The 17,519-nt window shown below is 39.2% G+C and overlaps 1 protein-coding gene across 1 annotated transcript in view; it reads right to left on the bottom strand.

The window, feature by feature from the left end:
* LOC145768543 (sodium/hydrogen exchanger 9B2-like) overlaps positions 1–17,519 on the bottom strand; it is a 150,295-nt gene that overhangs the window by 63,962 nt on the left and 68,814 nt on the right. The window contains exons 7-10 of the mRNA XM_082580054.1: positions 11,017–11,159; positions 10,412–10,539; positions 7,594–7,666; positions 4,601–4,703 (exon numbers count right to left, since the gene is read on the bottom strand). Of these exons, the coding sequence (XP_082436180.1) occupies positions 4,601–4,703; positions 7,594–7,666; positions 10,412–10,539; positions 11,017–11,159 (447 nt within the window). The remainder of the gene's footprint in view (positions 1–4,600; positions 4,704–7,593; positions 7,667–10,411; positions 10,540–11,016; positions 11,160–17,519) is intronic.

Below are 17,519 nucleotides of genomic sequence, written 5' to 3'. Positions count from 1 at the left end.
GCCTTGAGTTGGCCGCGGGGAGCTCCACAATCACCTCTCCTATAAGGAAAAAAGTGGTGCCGACCCTCCATCAACACAATGACTTGTGGTGGAGGAGACAGTGGGAATCCAAACCTGACCAAGGCAAGACGGTCAGTGCCCACTGCCTGTCCGGATTTTCAAATTCCTGGACCCGGCGCCCGGAGCTCCTGGATCACGCGGACCGAGTATTTGCGTACAAAGCTACATTGAATTTAATGCCACTTGAATCAAAACCAAGCCATGGCCGCCGTTACCTACCTTCCATGTGTCGTGCGTGTGGGAAAGCGGAAGAGACTTCCCCCCACATATTGAATCACTGCCCTACCGTGATGACTGTCATCACGGAACGACACAATTCAGTATTAAGGGAGATCGTGGGGCACGTGCCTGCCGAATGGCAACCCGGGCTTTCCATAGATAGTACGGTTCCTCAGCACGTGGAAGCGGGCGGTGCCGATCTGCGTCCTGACATCGTCTTGCAACGCCCTGACGGTGTCACGGTCGTATGTGACGTCACATGTCCGTTCGACAACGGCGCGGATTCTCTTCGAAAAGCCGCCGACAGGAAACACGACAAGTACGGCGAGTTATGTGTCAACATAAAGGAAGACAGGAAGCGCCCTTGCAGGGACGTCCTGTCACTTCCGTTCGTCGTAGGCTCCCTCGGGAGCTATGCCCCGACGAGTTCTCGAGCTCTGTCGGCCTTGGGCGTTCCTGCTCGTGGGGTAGCAGAAGTGGCTAGAAAAGTGGCTTCCCTCTCAATCAAAGGATCCTTCCGCGTCTGGAAAGCTTGGAACGCCGGGCTCACTTGTGGAGGGGCTACGTCATAGAAAAGACGACATCAGCGATCAGAAACTTATTCCCCAATAACGTTGCAGTAAGTATCCGAGCGCGCAAGACAGCAAACCGTTTAGACGTTATAACCTTATAACAATATTGGCTTAAAATTGATCACCTTATGTCATCACCTTATTTCTATAAACCTGCGCCATTTCTTTTATATGATACTCCAGTCTCTTCAAAAACAATCATTCTAAAGTAAAAAGGAAGGAAATAAAATGTCTAATGTACATTGTGACTTGAAACTGGTTTAATAGCAATTAAGCAATTTCAATCATCACTAGATTCTCTATGTACTAATCAATCAATTGTTTCGAACTGTCATACGCTGCTTTCGCCTTGTAACGCTGTTCTTGCCCGCTCGGATCAACATCGCTCCGCTTTCAATGCATTGATCAACACGATCCCCTGATCAACTCGATGCAGCCTCAAAACTTCTACCCCAATTTTCTATTTTTACCGGCAATGTAGCCTATCAGTGCCTCTGGTTTCGATCGCTAGCCTCCCCGACCCAGCTGGGCGAACCTGCCTCAACGTCTGGCCAGTGCACATCCGTGCTCGCCGAATGAAAGCTTACTCTTCTCCAGTGAGTATTAATTACACTCCCACCTATATATATATATTTTTTTTTATTACAGTATATTGATTCATCGAGCCTCTGCTCCACATTTTTATTGAATATTCGTCTGCCACGAGAGCCAAATTATCCTTAAATGGTTCGACTCTCTTCCTCGTGGGAGACCCCAATTTTATCTGCTCTGCCTACTGGCAGACCGGGTATAAGAGTCAAAGTACCTGCGCGAGGACGCGTGAAGGAGACGTGGGCGCTGCCCGGCGGTCAATTACTGCCGGTTCCAGCGTCCACACGCGACGGGTCGCCCGGTCCGTCGCAGGGCTTCATTCTGGGCTATGCAGAAAGAGCCTGTCTCCCTGGCCGGCTCCGCCATTCTAAATTTGCGGACGGGTCATGTAACGTTTTCGATCCACACTCTCCCTCCACAGGTACCTCGACTCCCCAGCCTGGCCCCCGCGACCTAAGCTGGTAGACTTAACCCTCCGGGTGCATCGTCACCCCATAAATCACGCCGCTCCCCGCCGCCGCGGGGTGTGGCAGGCCGGTTTCTGAAAGTCTTCGACCTGGCTATGTTTGTTTGTACTCTCTCACCGTGTCAATCTTTTGTACCGTGAGCTACTGATGCGAATAAAACAGTTCAACACCTATACGGTGCGATACTGATGAGCCCAGCCTCATGGGCGAAACACGTGTCTATCGCTGTCAATTTTACTACGAATCGGCTGCCAAGAAACATATTATAGCACTAGTTATTATTTAATTCATCATCATATTCTCAATCTTCATTTTTTGGAAGGGCGAGTGTGATGAATTTGAACTGCTGTCTGGTCAAAGCCCTGCTTAATTGCTTACGCCATAATTGTGTGTGTGTGCCTTTGGTCGTTCTGTCGTACTGGTTACCTGCTAGTTTCATTTCAATTGTTCATATGAAGCCGTAGAGTAGTGAGCAGTAGCAGTTGTTTTGCAGAGCAGTTTTGTTAAAGATTTTCGTGTTAAGTTATAGCGTTAGAGTTGTATAGAGTTGTATTAGCGTATAGCGTATAGAGTTGTATTCTAGGTTCTAGGAGTTGTATGAATATTTGTCCTTATCAATACATTCATCACACTGAGCAAGAAACTGACATCTGCGCTGTGCTACTCAAGCGACTGGCAGGCCCCAGCTGGGGTGCGAAGGCTGACACTTTGCGTATAGCAGCCTTGGCCCTGGTCTACTCTTCAGCGGAGTAATGTGCACCTGTCTGGTGCCGAAGGGCTCGCTGCCATAACATCGACACTGCCATAAACAGCGCCCTACGCACAGTGACCGGATGCCTGCGTCCCAGATCATAGGACAATCTCCCAATTCTCGTAGGCATCCAATCTGCTTGGCGTCGTCGCGAAGAAAACTGGCACTGGATCCTGACCATCTTCTACACCACAAGATCTCTGCTCTCCCAAACGAGCACCCCCGTCGACTGAAATCAAGACACCCATTCGTGCCAGCTGCTCAACTTCTGATCAACGAAGTTGATCAATACATCACTGTGGCTACATGGGCGGACCATAAATGGAATTCTGAATGGAAGTCAAGTACCACCAGACTCCATTCGTTCATTGCCGACGCCGTCACGCGTCCCATTGGCCTGAGACTAAACAGACAGGCATGGGTGCGTCTCAACCGTCTCCGTACGGGCGTCGGGCTTTTCCGCTCAACCATGCACCAATGGGGAATGGCCTCTTTCTCCTCCTGTGAACGTGGTGCCGAGGAACAGACCGCAGACCACATCATCAATGACTGTTCCATCTTCAAGCCACCTAACGGAGTGGAAGGTCTGCGTGTCATGGATGATGAAACCAAAGACTGGCTGCTCTCTAGTAACCTTCCAGTGTAGCCCGAGAGCATCGTGAATCTCGCGTGGTAAAAAGATGGACCTTCGGCCCCAGAGGCTCACAACGACGACGATGACTTTGTCGTACAATGAGTTTTTATACCGCTTCCATATAAGCTAACTTGTTTGTGATGACTTGCTACCCTTCTGAACTTATGTTCAGCTTCTACACCCTAGTGCATTGTAGTACACCCTAGACTTCCAGTGTAGTCCGGGAACATCGTGAATCTGGGGTGGTGAAAGGATAGACCCTCGGCCCCACAGGCTCACACGGCGACGACGACGACCCTAGTGCATATTAATTGACTCATGACAGTTTTTTCACGTTTTTTTGAAGATATTGTTCTATCGTTCAGTGCATAATTCTGGTCTTGGTACCACTACGACAAATACAGAAAAACTGCAAAAATTTAGTCGACTTCATGCACAAGCGAGTTTTACAGGTGATAGACAATAAAAGTGGTCAGACTTCGTATTAAAATGTGAAACAATAATGAAAAATTATGGAAATAAACGATTATTTCGATAAAAATAATATTGTTGTCGTTAAAATGTTTGAGTCAATTAATATGCTCAAGGGTGTACTTTACAGATTTGTTTGCTAGTTAATCCTATCTGTAGCGACACGTGGCTTTATGAGGACGCCCCACTCTAGTAGTGAAATATGTGATGTGAAATTTCTTGACTTTTAGTTTTTATTCTTTGCGAATTTTCTCAACCTACACTGGTCATTTTTCTACCTTCCTGCCCTTCCCAATAAGCATTTCGTCTCAGGTGGCTAGACATTTTCGTGCAATGCTAGTTATATGTATGTTAATGTTAGTGCAATTACTTTAAAATGTAAAAACGCCCAAAAATTCCTTATATTTATGAGCAAAAGTAATTTTTGTTTAGTTTAGCATTACTCTATGTTATAATTCAAAATTTTCAATTTTGAAGATATTTTTGGGAAAGTAGAATAAAAACCGATTTTCTGACGTTTTTTCATCTCAAACAATTTATTTCAATAAATTTTTTGGGTAGAAATTTAATTTCTATATGCACAATACACATGTATATTATCTTGTATAATATTTAGGCTCTGCGATTTTCATAGCTCCCGCGATTAGCAATTAATTAGCACGGGCTAAGATAGCCTGTGACGTGCTTTCCGCGTGCGAAAACAGCTCGTATTAAGACAAGGTTAACCTCCTGGCTTGTACCAATTTGTACCAGCGCATTGACAGTGACATACTGTAATTGCATCAAAATAATCACTCGCTCTACGTTTGTATTAATGGTCGAAAAATAATCTTACCTGCGGCAAACTTAATCGTGAGAAGGATATTGAAGCCGTTGATTGCGATAATGTCATCAATAGAAGCCGCTGCCATCAACAGAGTCGGTACACCATGAGCAACCTTTTATAATAATGCAGATCATAAAAAGTAGGCCAAATATCTTTATGAAGAAAACCCAAGATGAAATATGGTCATCATGTTCATCTGAGATATAGCCTACGATCAACGGCGACTCAATGGCTTTGCAGCCTTTGATTGAAATGAAAATGCTATTTTGTGCAATTTCGTGTTTTCAAAGATTGATTTTCTCTTTCATAGTCTATCCTTTAAAAGCTTTATTAATTTTTTACTTCACCAACGCAGCTGTTATTAATAGTTTTTATGTAAATTGAGTGTATGGAACATGTATTTTTGTTGTGATATAGCAGTTATAGCCAAAATGATTTTTTCATGACGAAACAAAAAATATTAACTGGGATTGAAATTGCTGAGATATGCCTTTGTAGTAGTTTGTGAGCCTAGTAGGGATGCTTGAAACAAAACTAGGCTACTGTCGATGTAGGCCAATCATCTGCTTGAATAATAACCGGATTGTTTTACGTTGGTGGTGAGGCTAATTTTTAGTAGACAACAGGCTCCATTGTTTGTTGGGACTCCAGCTCGCTAACATGAGCAACTTCAGTTTTTACGTTGAAAGTTTCCAAAACTTTGACGTAAATTTTTTTTGTTATTTTTCATTTTAAGATCGCAGCAATTTAGTATTTTTATGGGCTTAAAAGAAATATGAAGTGCTAATGTATGTAAATCGCGCAATTCATAAAGCGTCATGCAGTAAAAAATGCGTAGATTTAAGTAAAAAGAGTTTATTTAAGATAGGCTATAATGACCGTTTTTACTTATGATGTTTTAGACAAGACACAGCTCATTTCAAATTTTTGTTTTATTTGATCTCGTCACAGGGTTTGTAGAGATTTTTATCATCTTTCACCTATTTTTTTTTCTGTTGTAGAGAAAGCAAACCACTACAAAGAGCATTTAAAATAATTTACGCTTTTGCTTCCAGATGCACTCTTCAAGGCATACTAAATGAAATTTTCAAACTGGAATTAAGCATTAAAATGCGTAAACTGAACAAAAGAATACATTGCAAAAAAAATACCGAAAAAAAATTGTTTTCAATAGTACTGGCAAGGCCCAAAGTCCAATGTTTCATTTATTTTTAATTTTTTCAAAATGACCAAAAATGGAATGACTGCTCGAGAATACGTCACTATCGACAGCAATAACAAAAGCCACGTTACCACATCTGATGTCTTAACATCAGAATTTATGTTTTGAGCAAACTGTCTGATGTTTTGATGTAGAAATCTGATGTTTTGATGTACATACATACATAGCCTACAGTTAAATTGCCCGCAGTACCAACTATTGCTCGATCAGCTGATTGCTAGTCTATAGTGATGTAGACTGTATAGTCGCACGCTTCGCTGCTCACGCCCATTCCCATTTTGAACGCTCTGACAATAGCACGCGCGGAATGCTGATCAGACCGCAATGGGGCAAAATTTTATTGAAAATCGTTTTATGGTAGCATGTTAAACACAAAGAACGTGTATATTGTACAATCGCCAAGTCAGGTTTTTCCTTTAGTATCCCTTTAATGTACCATAACTTATATGAAACACCTCTTCGTACTCCATAGTAAAAACCGGCCAAATACCGAGTGCAATATTTGTGGACAGTGGATTGCATTACCCACTTAACCAACAAGTTTTTAACGAAATCAACGTAATGGTATAGTGAAGCTTAGCGTAATCGGCCATACTGTAGTTTTCATCATGAACGCAATTTAGGCTACACGCTTACGTTCTGCAACCTGTCATAGGCCTTCTTTTCTTTCTACAGAGAAGTAAATGCAGTTTATCATGGTCTCCTGCATATGCTATTTAAAATTCACCGATGAATATTTTCTGCGCACGTCACTGCTTAGAATACAATATTTTTGATTTACATGTTTCTTACAAACTATATGTTTATGTAGAATTGTAGAATATCTGCCTCAATGCTGTTTTAAATAGAATCTGACATTCTTGTCTCACAAACGCAAATAAGCTACAGTAGATATCTTGTATGGTACGATAAATGGTATCAATGCTACAAAAATAGTGCTTAATATCAAGTGAAGAGTTGAGCAGAGCATGGCCACCTGGAGATGCGGCCTGATTTGTCACATTTTGCAGATTTGATTACAGCTACTGCTAGTGTTTGACTGACATTTTTTGAGATGTTTTTACTTTTTGCGGTTTCCTAATGACATAAAACTTTTTTGTTGTCTTGGGGAAGCAGTAGCAAATGAGAAAAAGTAAGTTGAAAAACACAAAATCAGACTGTTATTGAAAATTAACAGTCTGACTAAAATCTTCGAAATCAAATTTTCTTTGTTTTTCAACATGTGAGAATGTTAAAACCTATTGTGTCATCTGGGGAAAAGAATAAAGAAAGCGCAAAATCTAATTTTTAGAAAAATTTATTTAAACGTTCGCCCAAAGTTAGAAAAACCTGGAAATTTCTGCAAAATGTGACAAATCAGGCCGTATCTTTAGGTGGCCATGAGCAGAGTAAATGAAAGTAAACAAAATCATTATAATCCTATGTTAACGTATTATATCGGTTATTCTATATTTTATATAGTCTGTCTTATGCAACGTATCTCATAGATGTTTATCTTATGGTAAATAATATAGTTTCGGGGAAGAATTTGCTTTTTTGTAGCACAAACAGGCAAAAACAACAAGGCAACAGGGTCGAGCATTACAAGGTTACATTTTGCATATTTACAAATAGCTTTAACAGTCAAACGTTTGCTGTTTAATCCCTCATCAGGAATCTGAAAATATTTGTAAGATATGCATATTTGTAAATGTGTGAAGTACAATCTTATAATGCCCAACCCTGTTGTGTTGTTGTTCTTTGCTTATTTGTGGCATCTTATGTAATATTATTAACTTACTCCAAGTCCCCTTTGTTGGAATTTAATCATTGACGGGACGACACATGCGGGCGCAACAGCTCCACAAACAAATCTGCAGAAACAAAGCGTTGAAACATATGACTTTTCAGTGATTCGCAATGTGGTTCAGGTGAAGCATTTGTGGTCTACAGAGATTTTTTTAGTGGTCTACAGAGATTTTTAGTGGTCTACGGAGATTTTTAGTGGTCCACAGAGATTTTTAGTTGTATACGGAGATTTTTAGTGGTACACAGACATTTTTAGTGGTCTACGGAGATTTTTAGTGGTCCACAAATTGGACATGAATAGCAAATGAATTATCAGATTTAGACTGAATAAGTTTGTCAAATATTTACTTTGCATTTTTGTGGCAGAAACATCAAACAACGGCAGTCACTAGTGTTGTAAGTTGTTATATTGATTCTAGATAATACTGTATAGTATTGTACTATATGTGCATGTTCTTCTGTTACAAGAAAATTCAATCTATGTGTACCTACCTGCAGCGGAGATAAGGAGAAGGGGGCATGTGGTGACGTGCCTCACTCACCAAAATCAGGCAAAAAGCATGTAAATTTTTTAAGTTTTTGCAAAATTTTTCCACTCTCTCAATCCTATTTTATTAACCCAACGTGTAGCATTGGCAATGCATGGTTTTAGAAGTGGAAAATCTTCGACAAATAATTTGTTTGAAATGTTTCCGTGGCCATAAAAGAAAAAAAAAAACATTAACATAACTTCAATTAGTCTACCTAATAATTAGGCTAAATAATGCACAAAAAGCGATTAAAACAAAGTTAAATCTGTCAAAGTAAATTTTTTAATTGCTTAAACTTTAAACTTTTTATTGTTTGTTTGGTCTTGCGAATTCTTATTCTTTCAAATTTATGGTTCTCTCTATCAATTTGTTTTAGGTCCGCTACGGGTTCTCACTCAGCTTCTACTTGTTCAAATCAAACAAGTAGTTTGGTTGAGTGTTCTAATGAAAATATACTGCTTAAGTGGAAAAGGACAGAATGGAGTTTGCTGACCTATGTGCAACATAGTTCCGACAAATGGCCTTGTTGGGTTATTGGCAGAACAAAGTAATCCATGGAATATTTTACTTTAAAAAAGGTCCATAGGAGAAGAAGGTTGAGAACCACTTCTTCTTCTTGCGTTTGAAGCCGCCACAGATCACGTTGTTGCATCCAGGCGCAGCAGCCAATGGATTGTGTATTCATCGAGCGTTGTTAGGTCCACATGTCTATCTTGTGGTCGGTATACAGGACATTGATAGATAATGTGGTGTGCAGTTTGAAAATCTGAGCCACACGCACAAGATGGTGAATCGTCGAGGCCCCACTGGAACATGTTGCTGCTGAAACGGCCCACTTCAGTCCGCAGGTGATTGAGCTTCACCCATTTCTTCCGGGGTAGTTATGCTCCAGGTGGGGTGTTGGTATTAGGAAGGACTGTGAATTGGGTTGGTCTCGCAACTTCTCTCCATTCACGGTTCCAAACTTCAAAAATGTAGAAGTTCGATTTACAGATAGCTGCAGCATGACGGGAGAACGGGCGTCGAGATTTCAAGCGCTGGGGCTTTTGAGAGTGCAAGTTTAGGACAATCTGGTTGAGGAGGTGGTCATCCCTTGACATAGCTTGTAGGACCAGACTACGTACGTGGTTATCCCTACGAAGTCTACCTGGGGCGATGCTTGATAGTACCGGCAGAAAGTCAGTGGAAGTTGGAAGCAGGCAACCGGTGATTATTCTCATGGTGGTGTTGAGGGCAATGTCAATTTTGGAAGTGTGTACGCTGCGGCACCAAGTGGGGGAAGCATATTCGGAGGTGCTGTAAACAAGTGCAAGAGCACTTGTACGGAGTGTGGATGTACTAGCACCCCAGGATGTTCCAGCTAGGCATCTCAGCAAGTTGTTGCGTGCTGAAAGCTTAGCATGGAGGGCTTCAGCATAGTGTTTGTAGGTTAATTGTCGGTCGAGCTTCACTCCTAGGTAGGTGGGACACGGGTTGTGTGGGAGTGGGTTTCCATTGAGAGAGACTGACAATTGGCGCGTAGATTCCATGTTGCAAAGGTGAAAAGGTGTGACGGTGGTCTTTGCCAGGCTCAGTTTCAGCATCCACAGCTTCAGGTAGTCTGCGATTTGGGCCATGTCATCTGTAAGTGCTTCCTCTACCACATGCCAGGACTTGTCAGAATTGAGTAGTGCCAGATCAACAGCATAGCCGTACTGGCGTGACGTAGTCTCTGGCATGTCACTAATGTAGATGTTAAATAGTAGGGGTGATAAGCATGATCCTTGCGAAACACCGTTTTTTAAGCGGCGGGGCCAGCTGCACTGCACTGAGAACCATTGAAAACCATAAAACTATCGCAAAATGAATCAAACCCAAGTGAATCAGTTCGAGTGTTGGTATGGTTTTTTTGCTTTGTACAAGTCAAGCGTTATCTTGACAAAATAAATTTACAAAATTGCACCGCATGATTGTCAAGACAAAATAACTCGGATCTCTAGTAAGACTAGTATGTTATTGCTCTGCACCACTGTCGTTGATCAAAGAAAGTTCGAGTTCAACATAAAAAAAATAACATAACACCTGTTGTATCTTTGGATTACCTATGTACAGTTAAGCAAAACACTTGAAGAACAATTCCGCACTTAAACTTTTGTGCTAAATGAATTAGTTTAGTTTTTTGGCGAAGTTGTATCATCATGGTAGCCTGTCCTGCATCACTGGTGCAAAGTCTTTGTAAGTGGACTATGCGAAGTTTCTTGGTTTACGGTCAACTAAAAATAAAGTTATTTTGCTGCTTACCCTAAAATAAACGACCACATCCACGGAAGACCTAAAATTAAATGCGAAAAAATTCCATAGGCCACCGCCTCAATTAAGCACGGGGAAAAGGAAAGCCTTGGAACCACTGTCTTTAGTTTAAACATCATCTGAACAAGGAAGAATCATTCAATACATAGCTGGTTACGACGGATGCAAAATTTGATTGAAAATTTGTAGCCTACATCTTGTTTGGGCCAACGTAAATGAGAAAACTTAGAATAGATTGAGCTGGAAAGAGTAGCTGCGGATGTTTCAAACTCAAGATCACGCTTTGTAAGTTCAATTCTCGGGATGTGCGCTTGAGCAACGCATTACATTCAGCGGCACCTAGTGAATGGAATAATTTCCCGGCAACAAAATTCCAACAATCGGAAACTTCACTCTGCCAATCTCAGTAACCGGCCATGCGTCAAAAGCTTCTACTAGTATGAGAAACTATCAGGAATAACGTATAAGACATTGTCAGTCCGAGGATAATGGTTCAAAAACCAACAAACAACTAACATCAATTATGTTTTTTTTTTGCTTTTTAAGAGAAACAAAGAAGGCCTATAGTTTCATACAATACATGTATGCGACGTTACCGCTTTGTCGACTTCAACTCCAGCTTCACCCAAGATAACGCCTAAAGCCATTTGTCGAAGAGTGTAGGACCAGTCCGGGTTAATGTACTTTGCCACCTTGATATGGGGCACGTTCCTCAAGATAATTCCCACAAACAAGGAGGCTAAATAAAAAAATTATAGCTGGTAGCAATATATTATTCACAACCACTGTCTTAGCAGACGGTTTTTAAAATGATAAATCATAATAGCCATCTTGAATACTTTTAGTAACTGTCTGACAAGATTTTTCTAAAGTATTTCTACTTTTGCTGACTCGTAATGATGGCCTTTTTGTTGCCTTGGGGAAGCAGTAAAAAATGAGCAAAAGTATGTTGAAAAAAGCTTAATTAGACTGTTAAAAAGCGATTAACAGTCTGACTGAAATTTTCAGAATCAAGTTCTCTTTGTTTTGTCAACGTCTGATGATGTTAAAACCCATTGTGTTGCTTAGGGAAGACAGTAAAGCAAACGTACAAATATAATTTTTAGAAAAACTCATTCAGACAGTTACTAAAAGTTGGCAAAATCTCGAAAATTCTGCAAAATATAATTAATCAGGCCTTATTTTTAGGTAGCTATGGATAAAGATGCTTTAGAGATGAAAATGCACTACTGGAAAGCATTAATGGGCTGGAATCTTTTTAATCAGTTCAATTGTCACAAATTTGCCGTTTTAAAAAGTGTGTTTTATCCAATACACGATGTTAAATTAACGGTGTTACCAATACAGGAAACTACACATACTAAAATTTTAAATTTAAATATACAGGAATAGGTTGCAAGAGTGCTAACAAGTTACAAATATTTGTAGTCTTTTCTTCTGCTTCTTGTACGCAAATTTTAGTGTCGTCTATTTTCCATTATGGTTGTGAGACATAGACATTTACCGCAGAAAGTAGGTGTAGGAAAGGAGGGGAAAGATCGACATGCTAACTTTAAAGTCGACTATTTGAGCAAACAGATATCATGGATCAATTGCGAATTTTGAATCAGCATGTCAAGTAACAACAACTGCTCAGAGTACTAAACTTAATGTGTTTTACTAGTTGTTTATTTACAAAAATTGATTTTTATTCTGGGTGGCCGTTTTTCTCCGGTTGTGAGGCAAATCCTACATACTATGATCGCTTCGCCTCGTACTGTAGTTCCTTTTCTTAACCCTTTGTCCTGTGACGGGGGGTCGGGTGGGATTTGGTACTTTTCAAAGCAATATTATTAAAGAACTACGCGATCCACACCTTTGAAATTTTTTGACTTTTCCTAAAAATAATTCAAGAATTTATTCCGATTTAAATGACGCTGCTATTGTCTATAGGTTTAGAAATATGACATGATTTTCCTAACATACTCTGTTATTTTAGCCTGCTACCAGCTAGTCCTTTTGTTTTCAAATTATACGGATTAATACGATTACTGAGCGCTGCCGTGCGTGGAACTGCGACGCAGCTATCTCATGAGTTGCCTTTGTTGTAAAGCATTCAACCGTAATAATTCTTTCTTTTGTTTGCAAACTAGAGTTTTGAGTTGCTTTGGTTAATCTTTTAATTACATCTGAGTTTTTTTGATATTATCAGAGAGCATAGGATATGCCGTGCTGAAAATGATGTAATTTTACATTGTTTTCTGTGGCCAATGCAATACATTTTGTTCCTAACTTATAACAAGAAGCAGTGAGTTCTTGACTCGCCAATAAACTTCTACATGTACCGGTACACTTATATTTACATAAATATTTATGGATGTTGTTAAAATGTTTTATAAAAACAAGAGATTTAAGGATTCTGAAAAGAACTTGACATCGGCTATCTAAACTGCTCTGCTTTTGTGGAAAAACACGCGCAGCTAAATTGTTGTGCTTGAATAGCATTGCACATATGCCTACTGTATTGTCAGCACGGAATCTTGACCTAAATGGTAATTTTGCAGTTGCTTGAGAGATTACAAAATTATTTTTTCTCTACCAGGATTCAAAAGTCTTGATATATCTCAGCAGAAACACTATTAGGACCAACTCAATAATTTCAAACTTTTTTTTTCAAATGTTGGTCTTTAAAAGCTTATTTTCACAAAAGTTTACCTCAAAACGGTGTTGGCCTATATATTTTTCTCAATAAATTTGGACTTTTATGTCATTTGGAGCAAAGTTGTTTGTTGGGTTGAAAGAATCTGAAATCAATGCCTCGTTTTTGTAACGTATGTAATCTATCAGTCAGCGCTTTTGTGCCTTTTTGTTTTCGAATACATTTCCGTGACAAAAAATTGGCTTTTGTAATAACGCCATCAACCGCGAAGTTGCATTCTCTGACTGCATTTCAAACGCTATACCATACTCAGCAATTTTTCTAAAGCATTGTCGCACAAAATACATATCTGACAAAATAAGGGAAATGTGTGAATTGAATTATTTTTTATACGGATCGTTTTCCTTGTCTCATAAAACTAATTAAAAAAAAAGGAAAAAGGATTTTTGTCGTTTGGCATAAAAATATGCATATTGAGGTTCATCTTGGTTTGCATAATGAAAAATTAAAATCACAACAAAGAATTGCTCGAAGTGATTTTCACAGCTATTTGATCCTTCGCGATGATATCAATTGTAGTTTCTATCAGATGAAACCTGTTCAAACTATATTTTTTTTAAAACTATGGTTTATTCAAGAATACTTTGTAAATATAACTTACTTCATTTTTGTGTTTTTACTTGGACTTTTTCACAAGCAAAACTTTACACAAACCAACTTCAGTGTGAGCCTACCCAATAATGTCGATAAGTTATTTGCAACGTGAGTCGATTGACCAGAGTAGCCTAAGTGGACCATAAATATGTGGCCAAAACTTGATTACCTTTTATCAAAATGTTTGCACATTGGGAACAGCAATCACTTTGTTTCAAATCAGCAAATCACCTTTTGTCATTGGTTCAACGTGTGCAGACGTCAGAACTAATATACAACAAAATTGGTTTTCTGGGTCTTTGATTCGGAAAAACATCATGATGATGTATTGTGACGTGGTCTATCAGCTAGCACTAGTTTATGCGCTTTTGTTTTTGGGTGTGAATCAATTACAAAAGATGGCTTTGCAGTAATGCCGTCAACCGTAAACTACATCTAAAATTCAAATCTAGTTCATCATCATCATCGGCCATGCCTGAATAAGGCGTCGGCTACCATGAGTCTCCACAACGATCGATTGTCCATACTTCTAATTAAGTTTTCAAAATTTTGGTTTGTCCATGTTGAAAGATTTTTGAAGATTTCCAAACGTGGACGTCCCCGGTGCCTCTGACCAGGAAATCGCCCCATCATTGCTGAGTGTTCAATTCCGCGTTTGCGGTAGACATGCCCGATAAATGTCATTTGCCTTTTTTTGATAGTTGTGATGAGGACGCCAGGGGTGCACCCAAAGCGTCTCCACACTTCTTCGTTAGTGATTTTATCCATCCAGTTAATTCCCATCATTCTACGAATGAACCAAATTTCAGTACTGTTGATCTTCTTCTCTATCTTCGGGCATACAGTCCAGGATTCACAGCCATATAGCAGAACTGACCTAATGTACACATGTAAAATTCTTATTCTAGTGTTTAGAGAGATTGAATTAGATTTCAGTATTTTGTCCATTTTGATGAAAGTTTGTTTGGATTGTGCAATTCTTGATTTTACGTCGCTCCAGCATCGACCATTCGAAGTGACCATAGAACCCAGATAGTTGAAACTATTTACTTGTGAGACTGTTGTATTTTGTATTTTGATAGTGCATACTGGAGTTATTTCTTTTGATGAGATGGTCATGCAGAAGGTTTTTGTTGCGTTCAAATCTAGTTGACAACATGAAAAAAGCCATTTCACTCGTTTACATACAAACGTGCATTTTTAAATATCAATAACCTTCAGTTTTGTCGAAGGAAAAAGTCGAAACTTTAGTGATTTTTTTTTGTACGACAATAGCAATCAACCTAAAAATTATTTTTTTGCAAGATTGGATATCTTGCTAAATGCATTTATTTTTCGTATCGTTATGCTACGACTTTGAGTTTGTCACTCAGAAAGGGAGTTCCATTATTAGGCAATGTACAAACGACCTTCTCTATAACTTACGAATATGATTTGACTAAACGATTATGATCACTACACTTTATCAAAACTGTTTGCAAAATGGTTTCATTCAAAGTGATCATTGTTGGTAAGCATGGAAACAGATCACTTTTGTAATGCATCGTGACATAGTTTACCATTCAGGAGTTCTAGACTCTTTTTGGTTTTGGAGTGCATGAAGGCCTAAGTTGGAACGGGCTCCTATCAAAGCAAGTGACTACCTTTGGATAGATTGTTGTTCAAATACCATGTGACACCATTACCTCACTTTTCTGTAATCAACCGCTAGCTAGACAGCAAACCAGACACTTTTAACATTGATTCAACGTCTCTAGACCTTGAAACAATGTTAAAAACGAATAAATAGTTTCCTGGGATGTGCTGCGAAATACAAAAAGTTTCTTGATCATGTATAACCAAATTGGACAGTGTGAGTGTGAAAAGAAATCTGAACTAAACATAATTGTCACAAATAAAATGTTTACTAAAGCTCATTGCTTGATTTAGTTATAAAATCAAGTGATGACAGTACGTTCCAAAAAAAATGTAGATTATAACATGTGGCTCAAAAATAACCTTAAACAGTTTTATGCGCTGATTTTTTCTCATTCTCTGCAAGCGTCGAACAAAGCTTAAGATTTTTAAAATGCGTCGGGCAAAACAACAAGAAACGCAAGTCAGACGCCAATTACGATTTCATTGAAGCGTAGTCGACGTCCACGCGTAAGAGATTAATATTAAACACAAAAGAATTGTCCCGTCACACTCAATTATAAGGTAATTAAGAAGCGATTTCTCAAGCCAATTAAAAAAAATATGACCAACGCAACCATCAAATTATTTGATTTTTCAAGTTACGCTGTTAAACAAATTGCAAAAAAAATTCGATGCTGTGTTGTCAGATAAATTATCTGCATCATGTGAAAATTTGATTGATCTATCTTGCGTAGTTTTTGAGTTACACGAGCTCAAAGTGCTAGTGTCGAACCGAGCCCCGTCCGCAGGTCAACTGGCCAAAAAGGGTCACAGGAAATAGGGTTAAAGCGTTGTCCAGATCCAGAAAATTATTGTGAGTTTGTTAAAATGAATATCCAAAATGAAAACAGTTAGGTTTGAAAAAACCAATAAATTCATTATAAATGAAGCTTTCGCCGCCGTAAAGACAGCTTCTTCATTATTCTTATTCAAATAGTATCAAACTAATTGTCTGTTACACAGTGTTTAACAAATGCATCTTTGCTGTTTACACGTCTCCTAAATAGACTAGCTATGTCTTTGAAAACAAACAACTTTCACGTTAAAAAACATTCTTTCCTTTAGGCTGTGTTGCTGTGTTGCAAGTGATTAAGAAAGTCTGTAATTATAAGCAAAAATGAAATACGCAAAAAACTCATTTTTGGTGGGTAGTGATTTATCGTCCACCAACGTTTAAAACTAAAGGAGAAGCTATAAAATTTAAAACAAAAATAACTAAACATCATTGCGAGTACAGTAGAATGTTGCTCATGGTAGTTCGAAGCTGCAGGTTTTTGTCTGACTCTCATCAGGAGCAATTGTCAGAATAAGATAGGCCTAGAAATGGTGGAGTTCTTACAGTAAACGAAAAAAATCCGAATCCTCACATGTACTTTCGGTATGTTGATGACACTTTTGCAATTTTTTACAATGAGGAATCCTTCAATATTTTTCTGCGTCGGCTGAATTCACTCCATCCTGCATTAAATTCAAACACGAAGAGGAAACAAATAGGACTTTACCCTTCTTAGATGCTCTTATCGAAGCTTCTACCACTGGTTTTCTCACGTCTGTTTACCGAAAATCCACCTCATACGTACGTTGGAACTCTTTTGCCCCTAACAAACGTAAAATTAACCTTATTTCCATTTTGACACACAGAGCATTTAACATCTGTTGAAAATGCAAACTAAATTCTCAACTGGATAAAACTTGATCAATTATGAAGCAAAATGACTATCCGGACCACATCGTGAACACCACAATCTCTAAAATTATCGGTCAATCTTCCTCTTTACCACAATTTGGCCCACAAAAATGCCCAGTTTACATGAAACTGCCGTGGCTGGGCTCTGTTTCCATAAAATTTGAAAATTACGTTTCTAAAACCGTCAACCAATGTTTTTGGGTCTGCTACTATTCGATGAGTCCGACTCGGTGAGTTCGATTCGGTGAGTTCCTAACTCCTGACCCCTAACCCTAACCTCTAACCCCTAACCCTTAAACGGCAATGATAATTAGGCTACGGTAGCCGATAATTTAAATAAAAAATTCAAAAAATCATCGAATAGGGAATCGGACTCACCGAATTGGACTCACCGAATCGGACTCACCGAATCGGACTCACCGAAACGGACTCACCGAAACGGG

Source organism: Aplidium turbinatum, chromosome 4 (assembly GCF_918807975.1).
Source record: "Aplidium turbinatum chromosome 4, kaAplTurb1.1, whole genome shotgun sequence".
Lineage (NCBI taxonomy): Eukaryota > Metazoa > Chordata > Ascidiacea > Aplousobranchia > Polyclinidae > Aplidium > Aplidium turbinatum.
This window is presented reverse-complemented; position numbering and strand designations above follow the sequence as displayed.